This window comes from Scyliorhinus torazame, chromosome 9 (assembly GCF_047496885.1).
Source record: "Scyliorhinus torazame isolate Kashiwa2021f chromosome 9, sScyTor2.1, whole genome shotgun sequence".
NCBI lineage: Eukaryota > Metazoa > Chordata > Chondrichthyes > Carcharhiniformes > Scyliorhinidae > Scyliorhinus > Scyliorhinus torazame.
Genome location: NC_092715.1, coordinates 217,597,191 through 217,617,132, shown reverse-complemented (window position 1 = coordinate 217,617,132; position 19,942 = coordinate 217,597,191). Strand labels below are relative to the sequence as shown.

Sequence of the window (19,942 nt, the reverse complement as noted above, 5' to 3'; positions counted from 1 at the left end):
GCATTTTAGGTTTTTGTTTCAGATTCCAGCATCTGCAGTCATTTGCTTTTAGCCCAATAGATACATTGTATCCAAGATCCTCCATGCTTGTCCGCCCTGCTCACGAGGATAGAGAATTTGGCCATGCCATTCAATGGTGCTGGGATTCTCTACTCCCACAGCTTGTCAATAGAAATTACTATGGCAGCCACCGGGAAACCCATGGGTGGGTATGCACTGTTGGCGGGACCAGAGAATCACGCCGCCAGCAAACAGCTGGAGAATTCCTGCCTGTCAGTTTATCCCTAAGGAAGAGACCATAGTGAAGGTGTAAAGAGTATGGGTGAAGTCTTGGAGAAAATTGCAAGTGGCTGTGTTCAGTGGTGGCAGAAGATGGAAGTAGAGAATTGGAATTTAAGCAACAAATTAGCTCTGGTTGGGGCAATTGGGAGAAGTGCTCTGGAATGTAGAGAAGTATGACTGAAACGAAAGGAAAAATCTGCAGGAGAGTTGTGAGAGTGGCCTTATTATATAGTGCAGAAACCCAGGTAAACTCACAAAGAGTGGAGTAACGGATACTACTGAGATAGGATTGATTAGACAGAGCATGGACGGACAAGAAAGGACAAATCAGGACCCAGCACATCAGGGAGGCAGTGAAAATTGTGGGAACATCGAAGAAAGCAGAGAAGAGATTCCAATGATATGGTCAGTTGTCGCGGAGAGAGAGACAGACAGACAAAGAGAGAGGAATCATGGTGATGTGAAGATAGGACTGTCAGGAAGAATGAGAAGAAGAGGGCCCAGGACCAGGTGGAAGAATGCTGTGTGTGAGAGATTTAAACACAATGGATTTGGGTGGGGAATGGGTGACCGAGCGGAGGAGATGGAGAAGGGTGATCAACCAGCATTGTCGAAAACACAAGTAAAGTGTGACCAGCTGAAAGAACCCCCCCCCCCCCCCCGCCTTAAAAATCTGATCTTTATCACATTGCTATTTGTGGTAGCCTGTTACAACATTACAACAAAAGTACTTAATTGAGACATCTGGTGGGTGTGAAAGGTGCTATATAAATGCAAGCCTTTCTTTTACTTATTCATTACTGTATCTCAAAGATGGCATTTTGGATAAATGGTTTTTAAAAGCTCATGTCTTTTTAATTAAAATTAACTATCTAAGCTCAGTTATTTGGTCCAAGCCACAGCTGTACTCTGGAATGCTGCAAATGGTCTCACCGTATGTGACAGGAGAGACAGGGAAACAGGCAGAGCTTATGTTCCTTTGCTCTTGGTTAGAGAATCCGCCACAGAAAGTACATGTGTAGGCATCCTATGACAACAATTTAGGACTTGATGTCATGCTCTCTCTCATACCATCCATCCCCCACTCCCTAAATACACATACCACAAATGGATACGCTGCCAACACTCATTGTCTCGGTACATTGATGAAGAATGGTCACTTCGGTAAGGTATTGCTCGACAGTCACTGACCAAGAATCACGACCCAATCTGAGCACAGCATGCAGGAAGGGCGGGGAGAACATTCTAAAAAACTGTGGAATGACTGACCGCCTATGCGGCTAGATGGCACCCATGGCACAATCATAATGCCCTCCTTCTGAATTCAAAGGTTGTGTGTTTGAGTGCCAACTCAGAGACTTACGCACAAAATCATGGCTGGCTCTCCAGTCCAGTGATGAAGGTACTGCCTTTCAGGTGGCACATTAACCTAAGGCATTGTTTGCCTTCTCAAGTGGACATAAAATATCCCAAGGTATTACATTAAAGAGATGTCTTCCTGACCAACAATTAACCCTCATCCAAAAGCACAAAAAGAAACAGCAGGTATCTGGTTATTGTCACATTGCTGTTTGTGGGAACTTACTGTACATATCTTAGTTTCTGCATTTCCTATGTTAGACCAGTGGCTACAATTTACAATCAATTACTGTCCAATAAGTGTTTTGAGATGTATTAAGACTTTTGAAAGGCATTACATAAATGCATATCTTTCTTTTTTTCCTCGGCGCCAAGGAGAACTGCTCCAATGTTTTCAGCGTAAATAAGAAGCAATGTAAAAGTTGTCATGGGATGGGGAAAATGGGTTGCATCGTTTATTCCGTGAAATAGGGTTGAAGCAGAGAGCATCATCATAACTCAATTCACAGTGAAGCATTCAGATTGACAGCAACATCTCTTTTGCAAAAATGTTGCTGGATTTTTAAAAAAAAAGCTAATTATGTGTTGATGACCTCATTGGGGAATACTGACACGGAGAAGTTACTGAACCTAACAATGTGAGCGATCTGCATTAATGGACACAGCTGAAATGATAGAATTGCTGAAATGCCCTGGGTTAATGGCTATCTCTACTGATGTTCGTTTAGTTTCCTCATACTGTCCCGAATGACAGTTTTTAAAAAAATCAAAATATTATGATGGACAAGATCAGAAGACAAAAATAAGTCACCAGAATTTATTTTTTTTAAATAACGATCCTCACAGTGATTCTCCCTCTTTGATTTTGTTTTGCAACAGAAGTATTAGCACGGCAAAGAGAATGGCTCCTGAAATGATTCATCAGGGTGAAAAGAAAAGCACAGGTAAAGTGAGCACTCCCAACCATAATGATGGGCAAGAAAACACCCACTAGTCCATCCAGGCTGGGCCATACAACATTAATGTCTTGTAAAGCACAATACCAGCACTCCCTACCCCAGTGCAATTTATGTAATATCCTCGGAGGGAAAATAGATAAAACCTGGACCAATTAAGCGGGGCGGGGGGGGGGGGGGGGGGGGGAATTGGGATGTCTCTCCTGCAGATTGCAAAATCTTACTCGGAAGGGGAGATAATAATCAATTCATATTCAGCTAAGCAATTTTTTTTTAAATTCCATCGTTACAAAGCCTATGCGGAGAGTGGACAGGGCAAGCCCTTCGTCCATCTCCCTGCTTGCTCCAAATCAAGTTCAAATTGAATCCAATTCACGGTCTCCACAAGAGAATCCAAGCTGAGGAGAGCAGACATTACACCTGATCTCAAACTTGATCTTAGCCAAAAGGCCGAGAAGAAATCGCAGCAACTCAGAGAATTCTGCGCTTCGCAGTCACAAAGATTTGTAGCTTCTGAAAAACCTCAATTACTTATTCGGCATGGTGGAAGCATTTTCCGTCCAATTTTCTCGACGCACATGTAACTTCCTACATTAAACTTCGACGGTGCAGAAGCAAAAACTTTTGTGAATTCTGACTTTCCATTGTTTTTGCTTCAAGGATGTTGGCATCTTTTAAAACGTATATTTCATCCCAATCAGCATCATCTATCACAAACTCGGGACAAATTCTTGACAGATCAGCATTGTGGGAATGCATGGATGCATTTCATAGTCCCATTTTTCTTGTCACACATACTTGCCTGCAAATGAATAAATTGGGCAAGCTAAACAAGTGACTCCATTCACATGTGGCATCACTATTTAAATATCACTAAAATAAATTGAGTTCTGTAGAAGAGTCAAACGGACTCGAAATATTAACCCTGTTTCCTCTCTCCACAGAAGCTGCCAGGCCTGCTGAGGTTATCCAGCATTTTCTGCTTTTACTTAAATATCATTTTTTTCTGTCCTATGCAGTTAGGAAGACATAATATGCAGCATCCTTTTGAGATTAATCGGCGTTTACAATGAGCGGATCGTCAATATCTTTGATTAATTCTGCTTGTTTATGGCTCATTAACGTGTTCAGGTGTCGTCACCAGCACCCTGCAGCAAGCAAAGCTCCTCGTCCAATTTACTCAGGAGGCAGTCCAGCCATTAACAACGCTCGTTATTTTTTTATTGAAAAAACACGATAGCAAACGAAAAATGAGGAAGGTGCTACAAAAATGGTTCGTGACTCGCAACGGCAAATCGTCAGTGGTTATGGTGCAAAGATGCTCACACATATCTAATAGGCTGTTGAAAGTGCCCCCATTTTTGGTAAAAGCAAATGACTGCGGATGCTGGAATCTGAAACAGAAAATACTGGACAATCTCAGCATGTTCTGACAGTATCTGTGGAGTGAGGAAGGAGCTAACGTTTCGAGTCTGGATGACTGTCAAATTTTGATGTCAGTGTTTGTCAATGAAAATCAGAGGTTGCTGCTTACTTTGAGCATACTGCAATACTGAGGGACACTGTCTAATGTTCCTTCCAGAGAATATGCGCATATTGATCTTGGGCAAGGAACAAGAAAGAAGCTGCCATGGTTGAATGTGTAAAAGACATTCACCACTCAAAAGTGACCCGATGGGCTGAATAGCCCCGTGGGATAATATGTTTTACTTGGCTTGCCACCCTGTGCTGCTACAGGGTGGTAGAAGCAGGTTTGTAACTGTGCTCCACAGGAGAGCAGGTATCATTGTTTTCAACAACTTGGCATCCCAGGTTCTGCTCATTATCTAATGCTTACCGTTGCGAGCACAGTACACGAAATAATTATCCGTACATGCTGGGCGCTATTTCATGCACCTACGCTGTGTCTGTCAAGGTTCTGCCCGCCTCGACTATGAAAGCCAATGAAAGAGTGTAGCAGCAAAACACGTCCGCATAAATCAAGCGTCATCATTTAAAAAATGAAGACAGCAGGCATTTAAAACAGGAAATAGAGCCGGAATAAAACGGCAGCTATTGGGAAGTGCCTGCTCATTTATCCCCCCAACCCCCATAAAGTTGTGCATTTATGACTTTACCAGTCATGGCATAGATCCCAGCGTGGTAACTTGATTTAGTGAAAAGGTGCCATCGTTAATCACAAGGTGCAAAATGGATGATGCCTCAGAGGCAATGATCTACCGTTAGCTCAACCAATAATTGGTCCTGGCTTTTGATTCGCCCTTCTCACGCCAGCACGAAAAGCACCCAGGAAACACAAACCAAGAAAAGAAACGTCCTGTTGCAACGTAAGGAGCGTCAAACATCCAAATACTGCACGGGCAGAACGTGGAAATGAAATGTGAGCATATTAAATATAAAGGACAATTCATTTGCAAAGAATGTACGTCGTTTATCCAGCAGTTTTCATGAAAAACAATCCTTCTGAAACTGAGTTGTGTTAAGTACTTGGGACAAAATAATCAATTCCTTAACACCTGATCCCATAATCATTCAAATATAATTTTTTAAAACTCAAGATCCAAAACATGATTTCTCTCCTCCCCACCCACTCGATTAAAGCATATTACGAATTTCCAGCCTTTTATTTTAATATCTAATGTTCAGTATTTGCAGTTTTTGTTTCCCTTTTGCACAAACTTGTATGAATTCTAAAAGTTCTGGACAATTTTCAGACATTAGCTTCTTTTTTAGTTGCACTGGCATAGCCACCTGCTATGTCAAGACCCCTGGCCACAAATAAGGAAAGGCAAGCAAATCCGTCCTCTTAGGGTTTCTACAGCATCAGGTTCAAGAGCAAAACTTGTTTTCGGTTCGATTTGCAATTTCTACTTCAGAATCAAGAAACGTATAAAACCGCACTCAGCGTGTCATTGTGATTAAAAGATCAATTAAAATAGATTATTAGTCTGTGTTGGCCGCAGAAGTAAATATCAATCTGTCGATTTAGGCACTCCAGTATAATTCACTAACGCCAATGTTCTCTACTCGTTGTCCTTCGCTTTAGATCGTGACCAGAAAGCTTTGAAAACTTTTTTAATATAAACTTTGGTTCTGATTTTTTATAAAAAGCACACGAGGGGTCGCATAACAGAATATAAATCTTACATTAAGAGTCATCTAGCTTACAAACAGGGAGAGGCGTCCTCAAGGGAAGAATGAACCCTCCACGTCAAACATGACCGGTGCAGTTCAAGCACACGCGGGTGCAATTAAAGCATTAACCGAGGACCAGTCACTGTCACCAATTCATCGTACTACCGTTACTGGAACACACTCTCACTGACAAACCCTGCTTCTCAACAAGCACGTTTCAGCGACTATTATGTTTAAATGCGACCCCACAACCAAGCTAAGACCGTCCCTGCTATGTCGTTCTCAACGTTGGCTGAGCACCATCCTGGACGCGGGGCAAAGGTGAATTGTAACACCGTCAAATCGGCCAGAGTTATTAAACTCTGATTAAAGTGAGCAATGTATATTTAAAAAGTAAGGGGCCTTTTTCAATCGTTACGCTCAAAACAAAACATATTGAATCCCTGGAAAATAAATTTCGCACCTAACGAATTCACGCCACAAAGTATCCCGAATTGTAAATAATTTCAACAGCCCTGCATGCTGTCTTCAAATAGTAAAGGCGATGCACGAGGGCCACCGGGAGCAGGTTCAGAGGCCGGATTCAGAACAGCGAAATCTCTTTCCCTGCTCTTTTTAGACCCTTCAGACAAGGCAGGCTGCCAGCAACTTTCACACAACACGTTATGTTTTAAGTAACAAAGCAGTACGATATTATTTCTAATATGTTTCTTTATCCCTATCCGCTAACTCTCGACGTCTTGTGTGTACCGCTGTATGGTTCAGTCGCTGAGTTTGACGGGTGTGTGTTAGCAGCCAGTGTGAGTCCCAAGCTGGCACCTTCAAACTTTAAGTAGGACATTTTCCCAGAGCCTAAGGGACAAGTTTAAATGGTGGAGAGATAGCGGTGGAGTATTCCCCACTGTTACCCCTGGATAAATACAGCTTGAGAAACGTTAGGTGGGGGGGGGGGGGTGATCCATTGTTTTTTTAATTGAATTTCAAAGTGGAGGGAACGGTGTCACCGACACTATACAACATCCACTCGATTCGGAAGGTGGGACATTTTGTATATGTATATTTATATACTTCTTACCTACACGTAGCAATGTTGCAACAAACATAAAGGGGGGAGAATGGGACTCGGGTGCAAAGGGGACTGGCGTCTAGGACCAGGGGTTGGAGTGTAGAAGTTGGGTTTGTAGGAGTTGGGAGTAAGAGGCAGGGCTTGTCAGGACAGAGCAGCTGAGCGGCGATGCCTGGGCTGGTGTCCATGTCCCTGGCTGTCACCCAGCTCAGCAAACAAAAAAAAACAGCAGCTTCAGTGATGTGAATGGTGAGGGCTCTTACCTTGGTTGTGTCCCGCGGCCCCGGCGCACCTCTCCAGTTTCCAGCAGACTAGGCAGAAGCAGTAGTAATAAGTCCAGCAGAGGAGTGCCGTCCGAAGGGCTGCAGCCGCGCTCCGCCGCCGTGCCATCGCTCGGCCCGGACCGCCAGCCGCCGCCGCCACCCCCCAGTGGAGTGTGGTCGGCTGGAGCTCGCTGTCTGTGTGCGGCTCTGTCAGTCTGGCACTGACCTGGAGAGAGAGAGAGAGAGAGCGGGCTCACAGTCCGTCCGGCAGCGAGGGAGATGCTCAGCTCTCTGCCTATATATGTGCAGACTCGGCACCACACACACAGACACACACACGAGGTGCAGACTCCGCACACACACTGGGGAAGGGGTGAGTGGGGTAGTGTGTGTGTGTGTGGGGGGGGGGGGGGGGGGGTAAATGCAGGGGAGTAGGGGTGGATATAAATGGACTAGGGGAGAGGTTGATCTACACACTGCAACTCCCGATCCCACATTCCCCCCTCCCCTCCTCCGAGTCACAGGCACTCTCTCCAGAGGTTGTAGGAAGCTTTCCCCCGCCTCAGCCGTGTCCAAACCACTCAAGACTGTTTTATGTAAGTGTGTGAGAGATATTCAGCTACTTCACAGGCAAATGCTACAGAGAGAGAGAGAGAATGACAGAGGGAGGAGGAGGAGTCACAGCACAAATCCAGCCATTGCCTGGACCTGTCAATCACCCTCAGCACATCACCATTGCTCAATTCCCGAGCCAGCCGCCTGCAAGAGGAAGTTGGTTCAGGGAACTCGTTGCAGCCTCCAGCTCTCTCTGCCCCTCTGTGTACCAAAATAAATCTGTCAGCTCTTCCCCGGCGAATATGATCGAAAGTCTGGCCTCAAATAAAAACAACAAAAAATTCTCATTTACCCTGGGTGAGATTAGTCATTGTAACAGCCGGCTCCCACTTTTCACTGAGAAACACCATCAGATTGTGTGACATAATTCCAAAATACTGGGGGGGGGGGGGGGGGGGTCCCGGAATCGCTTCTACAGATTGATGTTGTCAGCCAGGGTGCTCCTGCACCCCTCACCTCCCCCCCCCCCCCCCCCCCGTGCACACTTTTCCTGAAGGATACAGACTCTACCCGTTTGTGACTTGACTAGAATTTTGACTCTCCTGATTTTGTTTTTCTATACTTCCAACTTCTGGATGGATAGGTGCTTTTCCTGGCCTCAGAAAGCCCGTCCGTCTTCTTCGTCAACGAAGGCAAACTCACTTCAACATCTTTTGAAATCACAGATATCGCTCATTTCAGTTCGCGCGAAGAGTGATTTTGATTTGTCATACTTTAAGCCGCGACTTCATTTCACCGGTGACACAGCACTTACATTACGGGCAGCACACTCTGAAACTGGGTAACTACCCTGGAAACTGCAGCAATAGAAATCAGGCCAAGCAAAAACTGTTTCATTTGAACAGTTACATGAAATCAATCAAGAATTGAAATTGAACTTGTGCGTGTGTTGTCTTAATCTATTGTCATAACTTTGGTGAATGATTGACACAATCCTTGGAGATATATATGATTGTTTATCCTCTGGGGGTTCCGCCACATAATGTGAGGTGAGTGGAATAGCCTTTAATTTAAAATAAATACGCGTGTTAATGATAAAACACATCCCACTGGTTACCTGCAGTATCTGTCACAATTGCGCGTCCATTTTCAATGCATAAAACGTTCCGAGTGATCCACTGGAATAAGGCACAATCTTACTGCGATGTACTGAGGAAAATCTGAGTATGGTAAATCATTTCTCTTTTCATTTCGTTTTTGTTTGATCAGTCTATTGTAATCTGGGATTCTTTGCGTTGCTTTAGCTGGTTTAAAATGTATTTGAATGTTTTCCAATTTACTTTGCTTCATCACGTTTTCACCTCTTCCATCTTATTTTCCCAACCTGACCTGTTGAAAACTACCCTTGGGGGCTGTCCCCTGTTATTCCTTCTCCTCCGCCGGTTTCCAGTTATCTCTCTCCCTCCCTCCACCCTCTCAAGTCCTCTCAGCTCTCCACTTTGCTGCTAAGTCGAGAGAGTGAGGCGTCACTTCGGACTCTGTCTCTCTCCAAAGGCTTTCCCCATTTTGAATTTCCAGCCTCACCTCAGTTGCATCTCTGAGGTGCTCCAAGCTTCGCTGTCAGAACCACTCACCACACACACACACATTTCCTACTGCTTCACAACTGGGAGCTTCGCCGGGCAAGCTCTGTGCCTTATAATTAAAACCATTGCTTTAACCGTGTCCGGCATTGCGTGTAAAATCGAACCCATATCGACGAAAACGTTGTCAATATCTCCATATTTGAATAGGCACATTGTTGATATTTTTAAGAACCAGTATTGGAGTCACAAAATTGCAACGAAGCAACATCAATCAACCCTTCGTCCGCCCATCTGCAAGCACGTTGGAGCAAAAAAACAATAAAACGAAAAACTAATAGTCACAAAAGTATATGGGGTGAAATTGGTGCAAGGCGGCTGGCAGGCCAGTTTTCACCGCGCCCGATTGTTCCACTAAAATCCACACAACCCATACTTGCAAACTATTTCGTTTCCAAGCCTCGCTGATCCTGCTTCTTGGCCTGAAATTAAAAATCTTGGCAATATTTTCGAACTCAGTGGGAAACGAAAGCAGCGAAGTGTATCACAGACAGTTTACATGAGTCAATTTCAGGGTGCAACATAAACACATTGAGCAGGATATCCAACGGGATGGATGGAGGGAGTGATTTAAATTATATAGTGCATTATTATGCTGACTTAATTATTCAGAAAGTATGAGGTCCGCCTCAATAGTGATCAATATCTCACGTTGCCCCTTCACATAACCTTGTGCCCCACATTTTTATATACTATGTAATACGTTTTACAAGGCAGTGTGATACAATGCAGGGATTCACACGAAGCAATGGCCTCACTATTGAAGTTCAGGTTGTATCCATTTCTAGCGATGGATATCAATGTTTCTGTTTTGTTTCTCTCCTTAACTCACCAGTGTTTCTGTCCTGGAATGGCGTGCAGTTCTCATTTATATTCTGAGGGTGTGACTGGGAAGGTCAGTTCAAACCTGATAGTTCACACGATGTAAAATAACACTTATTGGTTGGCTCTAGCACGCAGTGTTCAATAATTCATTTAAAGGCAAGCGTCAGATTCTATAAGGGACCACTGCACCCATACAACAAATAGGCTGCTGTCACACTTCACGGCGGAATTGTTGAATCAACTCTTTTAACAGGCGTTTACCAGAAGGACGTTTCTGCCTTGTTTTATTATAGGTTGCTACCACAGACTTTGATTTAACAAAATGGATAAAGTCACTGAATTAATTATTTGGGAACCAGATTAGACCATCCAGCTCCACGAACCAATTCGATCATGGCTGATCTAAACGTCTACTCTATTTACAGAGTTGTGAAATTAATGCGGGGGTACGTTACAAAACATGCTATAAATAAGAGCCCAGTCTTTGCTTATGGGGAGGCCATTTCAGACGGCACGGTAGCATAGTGGTTAGCACTGTTGCTTCACAGCGCCAGGGTCCGAGCTTCGATTCCCGGCTTGAGTCACTGTCTGTGCGGAGTCGACACGTTCTCCTCCTGTCTGAATGTGTTTCCTCCGGGAGGTCCGATTTCCTCCCACAAGTCCCGAAAGATGTGCTTGTTAGGTGAATTGGACATTCTGAATTCTCCCTCAGTGTATCCGAGCAGGTGCAGGAGTGTGGCTACCAGGGGCGTTTCACAGTACAGTATTAATGTAAGCCTACTTGTGATAATACTAAAGATGATTGTTAGTAGCTGCAGACTCTGGGATGAAAGATGGTGCAGAAATGTGTGATGGCAAGAGGAATGGGTAGAATGTGACTTCTCAAAATCTAGCACACGGTGTTTAACATATGGTACAAGCATAACTCAGAATTTTTAAAAATAATCATGTTTTAACCAAATCTACTTCAATGGCAACAGAATTGGAAAGATCAGCAGGTGCCAGACATTGTACCATTTCTGCAAAGCTTGAGAATTGCTGGATGGAAAAGACCAAGATCTATTTTTTTCATCTCCCAGTTCCAGATATTTTTCAATTGAATTCAAGTTTGTAGTGTAGGGATTTGAACCTGGATCTCTGGAATACTAGCTCAGTGACAATACCACTACGCCACTGTCTGTCTCAATCTCCTGGTTGAATTACACAATGACAATGGTTTTATTGGCCAATCATCACAGTCAATCTCTGTAGATTAGTCCACAGCAGACTAATTGTGATATGAGGAAAAGCCTAGTTGGGATTAGTTGGGAATCATATGGCCCAAATCACCTGTTTAAACAAATAAACAAAATATTTTCAAAGTCACCTGTTCCTCTGCAATATGCTCCACTTTCCACATGCCATGGCTCAATTTACTCACCCACTGTGTCCCCGGAAGTTATTCTCAAAGCAAAATCAATCAAATTTATATTTGCAGGCATCAGTGTTAACTGCCACCTCCACCTCTTTAGAAAACCTCTCCAATAGATTGACCACACTCTCACTAAAATATTTAGGCTGAATTTTAGCTCCCAAAAGCAGAGTTATGTCAGAAGTTAAAGTGCAAATAAAATCCAGAAACAGAATCCGGAGCCCACACAGATGCTGAAAAAGGGGCACAGGAAACCAACCAATGTGGGAAGGCAATTGGTTGTTGACACATTGTAATGAGGTTGAGCCATTGTTTTAGCATTATTTCTATTTTTCTCCACAGGCATCCACATTTCCCAGGTCTTGGGATGCCCCGTGACCTAAGGAAACAAGAGGGCTGAGTCCATAAGGAGATTTGGATTTGGATTTATTGTCACGTGTATTGAGGCACAGTGAAATGTATTGTTCTGCCTACAATCCAGACAGATAGTCCCATACATGAAAAACATAGGGCATAGGAGAATGCCTCCCTAATACTGTGTTCAGGATGAGTAGGAGTGTTTCTCTATCACCACCTAACTCCCAGTAAACCCCCCTCATCCGTGAGCTGCCTGCCCACTCCCCTACCACCATTTAACACACTAACCGCCACTGGAACCCTCCCAAACAGAGGTGGATTTACAGTTCATGCGGACCCATGCTGACCTTCATTTCTAATCCATCCCCTCCTAACCTCCCACCCCTCCTGACTCCACATACTTTTGCACAAAACGCAAAGGCAGAAGCCACAAAAAACACAAATTGGTCAGTGCTTCTTAACTTGTAAAAGCACTCCTGTATGAATAATTGCTGAATTGAAATCTAAGTTTACCTCTTGTCAGAATTATGCTAAAGATGGACAATATTGTGATGTGTGAAGCAAGAAAACATGAAATCTGCTGAAGAGCAAGGAGGTGGAAAAAACAGCCAATGACAGCAATGCAGCAAAGGCCAGTGCAGGATAGAATGAGCCAGACCACAATGAGCAAACACTCCAATGAACAAGATGCATACGCTGCACTCAGTATATTTCACTGAGTCTCATTCAGTTTCAAAAGTAAAAGTTAACTTCCTTACATATTCTCACAAAATCAGGAAGTTATTGTCATAAATTCACATGAGTGGTTGTCCAGTGAGTCCAAGTCCAATATCAGTGACTCTGGCAGGATTCCATTCTTTGTCCTACAGACTTTCTAATGTCCAGTCTTGAGAGTGATGGCAGTTAGAACTACCAACATGTGACCAGCTGCAGCCATTATATTAGACTAGCAAGGGTCCATTTTGAAAAACAGAATTTAAACAAGAGAATATGGAAGCGGGACAGAATGTTAAGATTTTCTTGCTTCATTCCTTGTTGTCATGGCAATTTTGATTTTTTTTGTACACTTTTTCTTACAGTCATCAATTACATAATTATTGGTAACATCTTGTAATGACCCACTTTCTTTTGTTAATATTGTTGAACACTGTCAAATATTCCTGACTTATCATAGTTTGCAAATAATGTTGAACTCTTTTCAATACATACAAGGAATGCTCACATTTGTGACAGATATTGTTGAAATATTTTCAGGATGGTTTCTACAGTTCGAAAGGCCACCTGCAAACCATCACATACATGACTGTACAAATCAGCTGGTGTTCTCAAAGCAGAGTTCATCATTACTGATGAAATGAATGAATTGTGCCACTTCAACATCAAAAATATTTGTTTCTATGTCATCCCAGTAAAATTCACTTAATTTCTCACTGCAGTGGCCTTTTAGCATTCTCATCCAAACTTCTGTCAAAAATCATGCAAAATAAATCAACAGTTTTCTTCGGAGATTCACTTGTACTCTGCAATTGCACCATTGTTGTGTTGCAGGTAACATTAGCAGTCTCAATAATGATCTTAGCTTTCCATTTTAAAGTGATTTCATTGTCTCCAGTTCCAAAAAATATATATAACTTCCTGAATCTTGTATCCTTCTCATCATCAGAGTGGCCTATATTGTTTTCTTAATGTGTGAGGGCCATCCCTCCCACTGAGCTGTATTAATTTTAAACTTCCATAACAAAACTTTTAATTGAGGCTAACAATTGTGCAACATTAAATAAAATTGTACCGACATTTTGCAGTGATTTGCTGATGGCATTCATTCTTTGAAGTTAACAGTTCTACAAAAGAGTGCAAACAGCAATATCATGCTTTTCAAACTTCTCCGATAAGAATTTAGCTTCCGCTTTCACAAGAACTTTTTTTCTGAATTTGAGGCAGCTGTGTCTGCTAAGATCAGCAAAGTTAATTTTCAAAGCCAAAATAGCATCTACACAAGTGGACCACCGGGTCTCACAAATCCTTCAGACTGTCAAATGTTTTTCATTTACCTGCTTCAAACGTGATTGCAACATATTCCACTGATGCGTAGAAACCGAAAAAAAAGCATATACATTTGAACAAACAAATGTGCCGCACCCTCACAGGATTCAGCTGCAGAGTTGCAGATTAAATTCAAGGAGTGTCTGAAAATGAGACGAATAATGCCCAGGGGCTTTCATCGTTCAATCTTACTTGTCAACCTGAATTGAATGTCTGCCATTTTTGCGGCATTATCAAAGCTCTGCCCATGACAATTTTTGATATCCAAATCTAAATTTGAATTGATTTTCAAAACAGTTGTCTCCAAACACTTAAAAGTGGGGGATTATATCTGGATAAAACAAAGAAATCGCTCTACAACATCACTGGTCACATATCTTAAAATTAATGTTAATTGTTCCACATCAACGATTATGGAATAGTATTTGGCATCTTATACTTCATTAGTGAATTGGTTTCTGAGCTGCTCTGACATTATAGTGATGAAGTCATCATAGGTTTCCTGCGATAAAAGGTTACTCTTTCCTGAGCCACAATGTTGGTAACTTTTCAAATGCTCTTTGAGAAATTTGTCTAATTCTCTGAGATATTCAAGGCAGGGTAAAAAATTACGTCTTTGCCTTGACACTGATAACTCATCATGTCCTTTTAGAGGTAGTCCCGAAGAAGTCAGCAGTTTAACCGTGGCAACACGTCTCACCATTATCCTCCAATAAGAACACTGCTTTTCAATTTGAACCCATAATTTTCTATATTACCTATGTTTTCTGGTTTATTTAGTATGAAATATTGTCATACCCAGTGGAACAGATTTTGACCATGAGGCAATGTCTTCAGCATTGGTTTCTTTCCTCATTTCAATAAAATAATCTTGTAGTTCTGTTATCGTTTCAAAGTGCACTTCTTGTTCAGCTTTTTCAAGCAATGTGGTATCTCTGGAAATCAACAGTCTAAGTCATGAGATAATTCACCCATACTTTTGGATAAGGATGAGTGTGCAGTTTGTGCACTGTTCAATACTTTGAACTTTTAAAGTAAAATGACAAAATATCCTTTTACCTAACTTCGTCCTCTTACCTCGCCTTCAATCTTCTGTGTTTTTGACTGTCAGATTGACAGTGTCGCTTCATATTGCCAAGGAAATGGATTTTGATTTTAGGCAGCTAATAAAGTGCCTGAAAAGAGCAGGCTTTCTTTGCACAGTCAATCCTACATTTTCATCAGGTTCAAGCTGTGCAAAAATTGGATTAATCTTTTAGCTATGAAGCTGTGAATCTGATCATGAATTTGAAACAATGCTCACTCTACCTTCGTCCTGCCCATTCCACTCACAAACCCACAATCTCTCCCTCCCCATGGACCCCCAACCCCCAACAATCTCACCCTCTCAACACATCTACATTCCTTCTTGGCTTTGGCTTTGTGAAACCAGCTTCCACATTGCCCCCTACCCCCAAAAAGGTCTCTCACCTGCCAACCTGTCAATCAAGTTGGCAGTGAGTGAGAGCCTCACAGAAATTAAATTAAATCAGTTCTGAAGTTTGTTTCTGCAGGACATTCTGGGACCCATTCTTCTGGATCTCCAGACTCCACAACAACCCAACCAGCCCACCATGCCAGAACACGCCTCTTGGCTCTAATCCAAGCCACTGTTTCAGCAGATTTGTTTTGTATTTGCCCTCCTCAATGCAGGAACAGCATTCTCTGTTTCTACTCTTCTGGATGAGGTGAAACAGGTTTCATGATCCATCCACATTATCCAGTCCCGACAGAATTTAAAAAAATAATTATATCACCTCTCCAACTTCTCTTTTCTAAGAATAATCTGCCCAATTTACATAATCAGTTGGAGTTCAATTCTTCCATTCATTCATGCTGGTTGTTTTTTTCTGTATCCTTTCAGTTGCATTTTGTTGTACTGTGCTGATTAGAACTGCATACAGTATTTTAAGTGCAGACACACCAATGATTTATAAAGTGGCTGGATTACCGCATTATTTCAGCTCACTATTGATCTTTTAATACATCCCAGTATTTGATTTGCTTTACAATGCCACAACAGATTGTTGTGATAGCTTCAATTTGTCAAGCTGAATCCCCATATCTTTCTTTTTCTGTGCACATTATTTACTTTCCATTCAAGTAATAGGCATTTCTGGGAATTTTTGTTCCCTTGTGAGGCACTTTGCATTTCCCTACAATGACTTTCATCTGCCACCTGTCTGACCAATTCCCAAGTTTGTTCAAATCCTCCTGTAGCTTACCCTGTTCAGCTTCACAGGCAACAGCCTTCATTAGCTTCATATCACCTGCAAATTATTCCACGCCACTTTTGACTCTGGTTCCAGAATGTTTATGAAGATATTACATTTTAAAAGATCCCAATACACATCTGTGGGACCCCAAAAGTAACAATCTGTTAGGTTGATGACAATTCTTGCATTCCCCAACTCTGGGTGCTATTGGTCAACCAATTGCATACTTTTGGGGAAATAGTTCCACTGATAGCCACTTTCCTTATTTTGAGTACCTTACCAGAACAACTCTAACAAAAACCTTACTGAAACATAAGCTCACTACATCCACTGTTTTACACTTATGAAACTGCTTTGTTACATCTTCAAAGAAAAAACACTGAGTTACATTACCAACACCTTCCCTTCTTTAACCATAGTCAGGAACATAGGACTTAGGAACGGGAGTAGGCCATTCAGCCCTTTGAGCCTGCACTGCCATTCAAATAAGATCATGGCAGATCCGGTTGTGGTCTCAACTCCAGTTTTCCGTCTGTCTCCCCAAACCCTTGATTCGTTGTCTATCAAAAATCTGTTTAACACAGCCTTGAATAAATTCAATGACCCCACCTCCTCTGCTTTCTGGGGAAGAGAATTCCACACACCAATCACACTTTAAGAGAAAAAAACCTCTCATCTCTGCCTTAAAAGGTAGACCTCTTCTTCTAAAACTGTGTTTCCTGGTTCTCATTTCTCCCACAAGCGGACACATCCTGTCTGTCATCATTTTACTTCAGTACAGATGAACCATGGCCTTATCTCTTTTAATAGTTTCTCCATAACTTTAGCCATAATGGGCACCAAGCTCATTGCTCTGTAGTCTTATTGCTCACATTTGCTACCCATTTTAAAGTGGAGTTAAGTTAGTTTGGTTGAGTTACGAGGAGAGATTACACAGATTAGGCCTGTTTTCTCTAGAATGTAGAAGGTTAAGGGGTAATCTGAATCAAAGTATTCAAGATATTCACAGGGAAAGACAGGAATAAACCATTTCCACTGGTTGGAGATTCTAAAACTAGGGGGCATAGTCTAAAAATTAGGGCTAGACCTTTCTGAAGAGATGTTAGGAAGAACTTCTTCACTCAAAGGGTGGTAGATGTTTGGAACTCTCTCCCACAAACATAAATTGAAGCTAGAACAGTTGTTAATTATAAATCTGAGATCGATAAATTCTTGTTATGCAAAGATATTGAGGGATTAGGCCCAAAGGCAGGTATATGGGGTTGGCCACAGATCAGCCACGATCTCATTAAATGGCTGGACAGGCTCAAGGAACTGAATGGCCTACTCCTGTTCCTATGTACCTATGTCCTATATTCCTATGGAGCAACATCTGCCTTTTTCCAGTGGTCCTGTATTCAGTGATTTCTGGAAGACGTGTACTTGAGCCCCTGCAATCTCCTCTCTTGTTTTCTAAATGATCTTCAAATGCATTTAAAGTCCTGAGATTTTATTCTCCTCAAGTGTGCACAACTGTCTAGTAACCATGCTAGTCGTGCTGGTGAAGCCACCATAAGTCATTCACATCCATTCAGGTTAAAATAATTATTATACTTTGTCCCCAGTAGTTATTTTCCAACCGTACCAAAAAGAATGGACTTCCAGTGACATGAATATTGAGTAATTCTGGGGCACAATACAACATATCTATTGATTATATGACTCTAAATATGCTGATGTGATACATTGCAAACATATTGCAGATTAATTATTCTTTTTTATACATTACATTTTGTAGCTAATAAAATATGCCTTAAAGTGGGTACAAGACTGTGATTTAATTTTGGCTAAGTTTTATTCACTTGGTACTCGGATCTATTGTTTCTGTTTAATCATGATAGAAATGTCCAACATTTGTTTGAAGGTTGAATGCAGAGCTGCTAATATTTAATACAACACACCTTTCAGTCATTTCCAAAAAATGTAATTGATCAAAAGGAAACAGTTAATGGATGGGTCTATGTAATTAAATTTGATTGTAAGACTCATTAAAATAGTATTCCCCATCCCACCTATGTTAATAAGAGAACTTATTAAAAATAGGAGATACAGGCGAGGGGGCAATATAATTGCTGTCCTGATAGACCAAAAAAAGTAGAATTATAAAGTTCCATCAAAGCATAGTTTTGTCTGAGAAATTCAAGTTTTAAATAAATACTCTGGACTACATTTTATCAATGTAAGTTTTGTTAGTACCAATAGCAATGCAAAAGAATGCTGACATGTCAAAGAGAAGTGGCTGTAAACAGAGCTGGAAGTTTAAGGGTTTCGACTTGTTTCTTTCCCGCTCATATCTGAATTCCAAAGTATAGTGAAACCTTTCCAGCCCTGAGCTTCTGCCAGCATGAATTACATAAAAATTATGGATTGTGGCACCATTGTTGTTACCGTGGATAAAATAATATCTGATACTTTGCACTAAACATGCATTATTGCAGCTATTGTTCACCATTGACAGAAAGTATAAAATTATTATGTTGCACATGATCATAGAATCCCTACAGTGCAGAAGGAGACCATTTGGCTCATCGAGTCCACACCAACCCTCTGAAAGAGCACCCTACCTAGGGTCAATCCCCCGCCTATTCCTGTAACCCCCACCCAACCTTTGGACACTAAAGGGTAATTTAGCATTGCCAGTCCACCTGACCTGCACATCTTTGGACTGTGAGAGGAATCCAGAGCACTCGGAGGTAACACACACGGACATGGGGAGAACATGTAAACTCCATACAGTCACCGAAGGCCGGAATCGAACCCGGGTCCCTGACGTTGTGAGGCAGCAATGCTAACCAAAACAGCAATTTGTTGTTTGTCACCTTTCCTTCTGATTTCATTTATCATTCCTAAATGAAACAATGGTACATTTCCTGTTCTCAAACTTTGCTCGTGTCATTTTATTAACAACAGTTTTGAAAATGCAGTACCTGTGGTGCCTCTGTTTCTAACCCCACCTCTATAGCACTGCTGTCTCACAGCATTAGGAACCTGGGTTCAATTCCAGCCTTGGGTGATTGTCTGTGTGGAGGTTTCACTTCCTCCCCGTGTCTGCGTGGGTTTCCTCTGGGTGCCCCGTTTTCCTCCCACAGCCCAAAGATGTGCAGGTTAGGTGGATTGGCCAAGCCAAATTGCCCCTTAGTGTTCAAAGGTGTGCAGGTTAAGTGGGGTTATGGGGTTGAAGGTGAGTGGGCCTGGGTAAAGTGTTCTTTCAGAGGGCCATGCAGACTCAATGGGCCAAATGGCCTCCTTCTGCACTGTAGGAATTCTATGGTCCTGTACCCTACTTCACCCACAGAGAAATACTTCTGTTCCATTTAGTGTCTCCGACAATCCATTGACTCTCTCCAAAAAGTGAAAGGCTGCATTTTTAAATTACCATCCATTAAAGGACTCCAGGATGCCCCAAAGTTCTTCACAGTTAACAGAACACTTTTGAAGTGTAATCACTGTAATGTACGGAATATACAATTTATGCAGTTCAAAATGATAAATGACTAATTAAACATTGTTAGTTATGTTAGTTGAGGGATAAATATTAATCTCGTTAACATTAATCTCTCAATTCCACTGTTCTCCTTTGAATTGTACCCATGAAAACTTACACGTCTACCCAAGAGGGTAGGCTTTTCCCCAGGGTAGAGGGGTCAATTACTAGGGGGCATAGGTTTAAGGTGAGAGGGGCAAAGTTTAGAGTAGATGTACGAGGCAAGTTTTTTACGCAGAGGGTAGTGGGTGCCTGGAACTCACTACCGG

General features: G+C 42.0%; 1 protein-coding gene and 1 pseudogene across 4 annotated transcripts in view; both read right to left on the bottom strand.

Annotated features, from left to right (window-relative positions):
• The window catches only part of LOC140429747 (ephrin type-A receptor 5-like), a 457,733-nt gene extending 450,068 nt beyond the window's left edge, over positions 1 to 7,665 (bottom strand). For 2 of the 4 annotated variants that reach the window (XM_072517111.1, XM_072517112.1), the window contains exon 1: positions 7,062 to 7,665. In XM_072517111.1, coding sequence (XP_072373212.1) covers positions 7,062 to 7,188 — 127 coding nt within the window. In that variant the 5' untranslated portion in view covers positions 7,189 to 7,665. The remainder of the gene's footprint in view (positions 1 to 7,061) is intronic. The other 2 variants (XM_072517108.1, XM_072517109.1) reach the window with 1 other exon arrangement.
• On the bottom strand, positions 2,849 to 3,059 carry LOC140430162 (U2 spliceosomal RNA; annotated as a pseudogene).
• Positions 7,666 to 19,942: the final 12,277 nt, after the last annotated feature.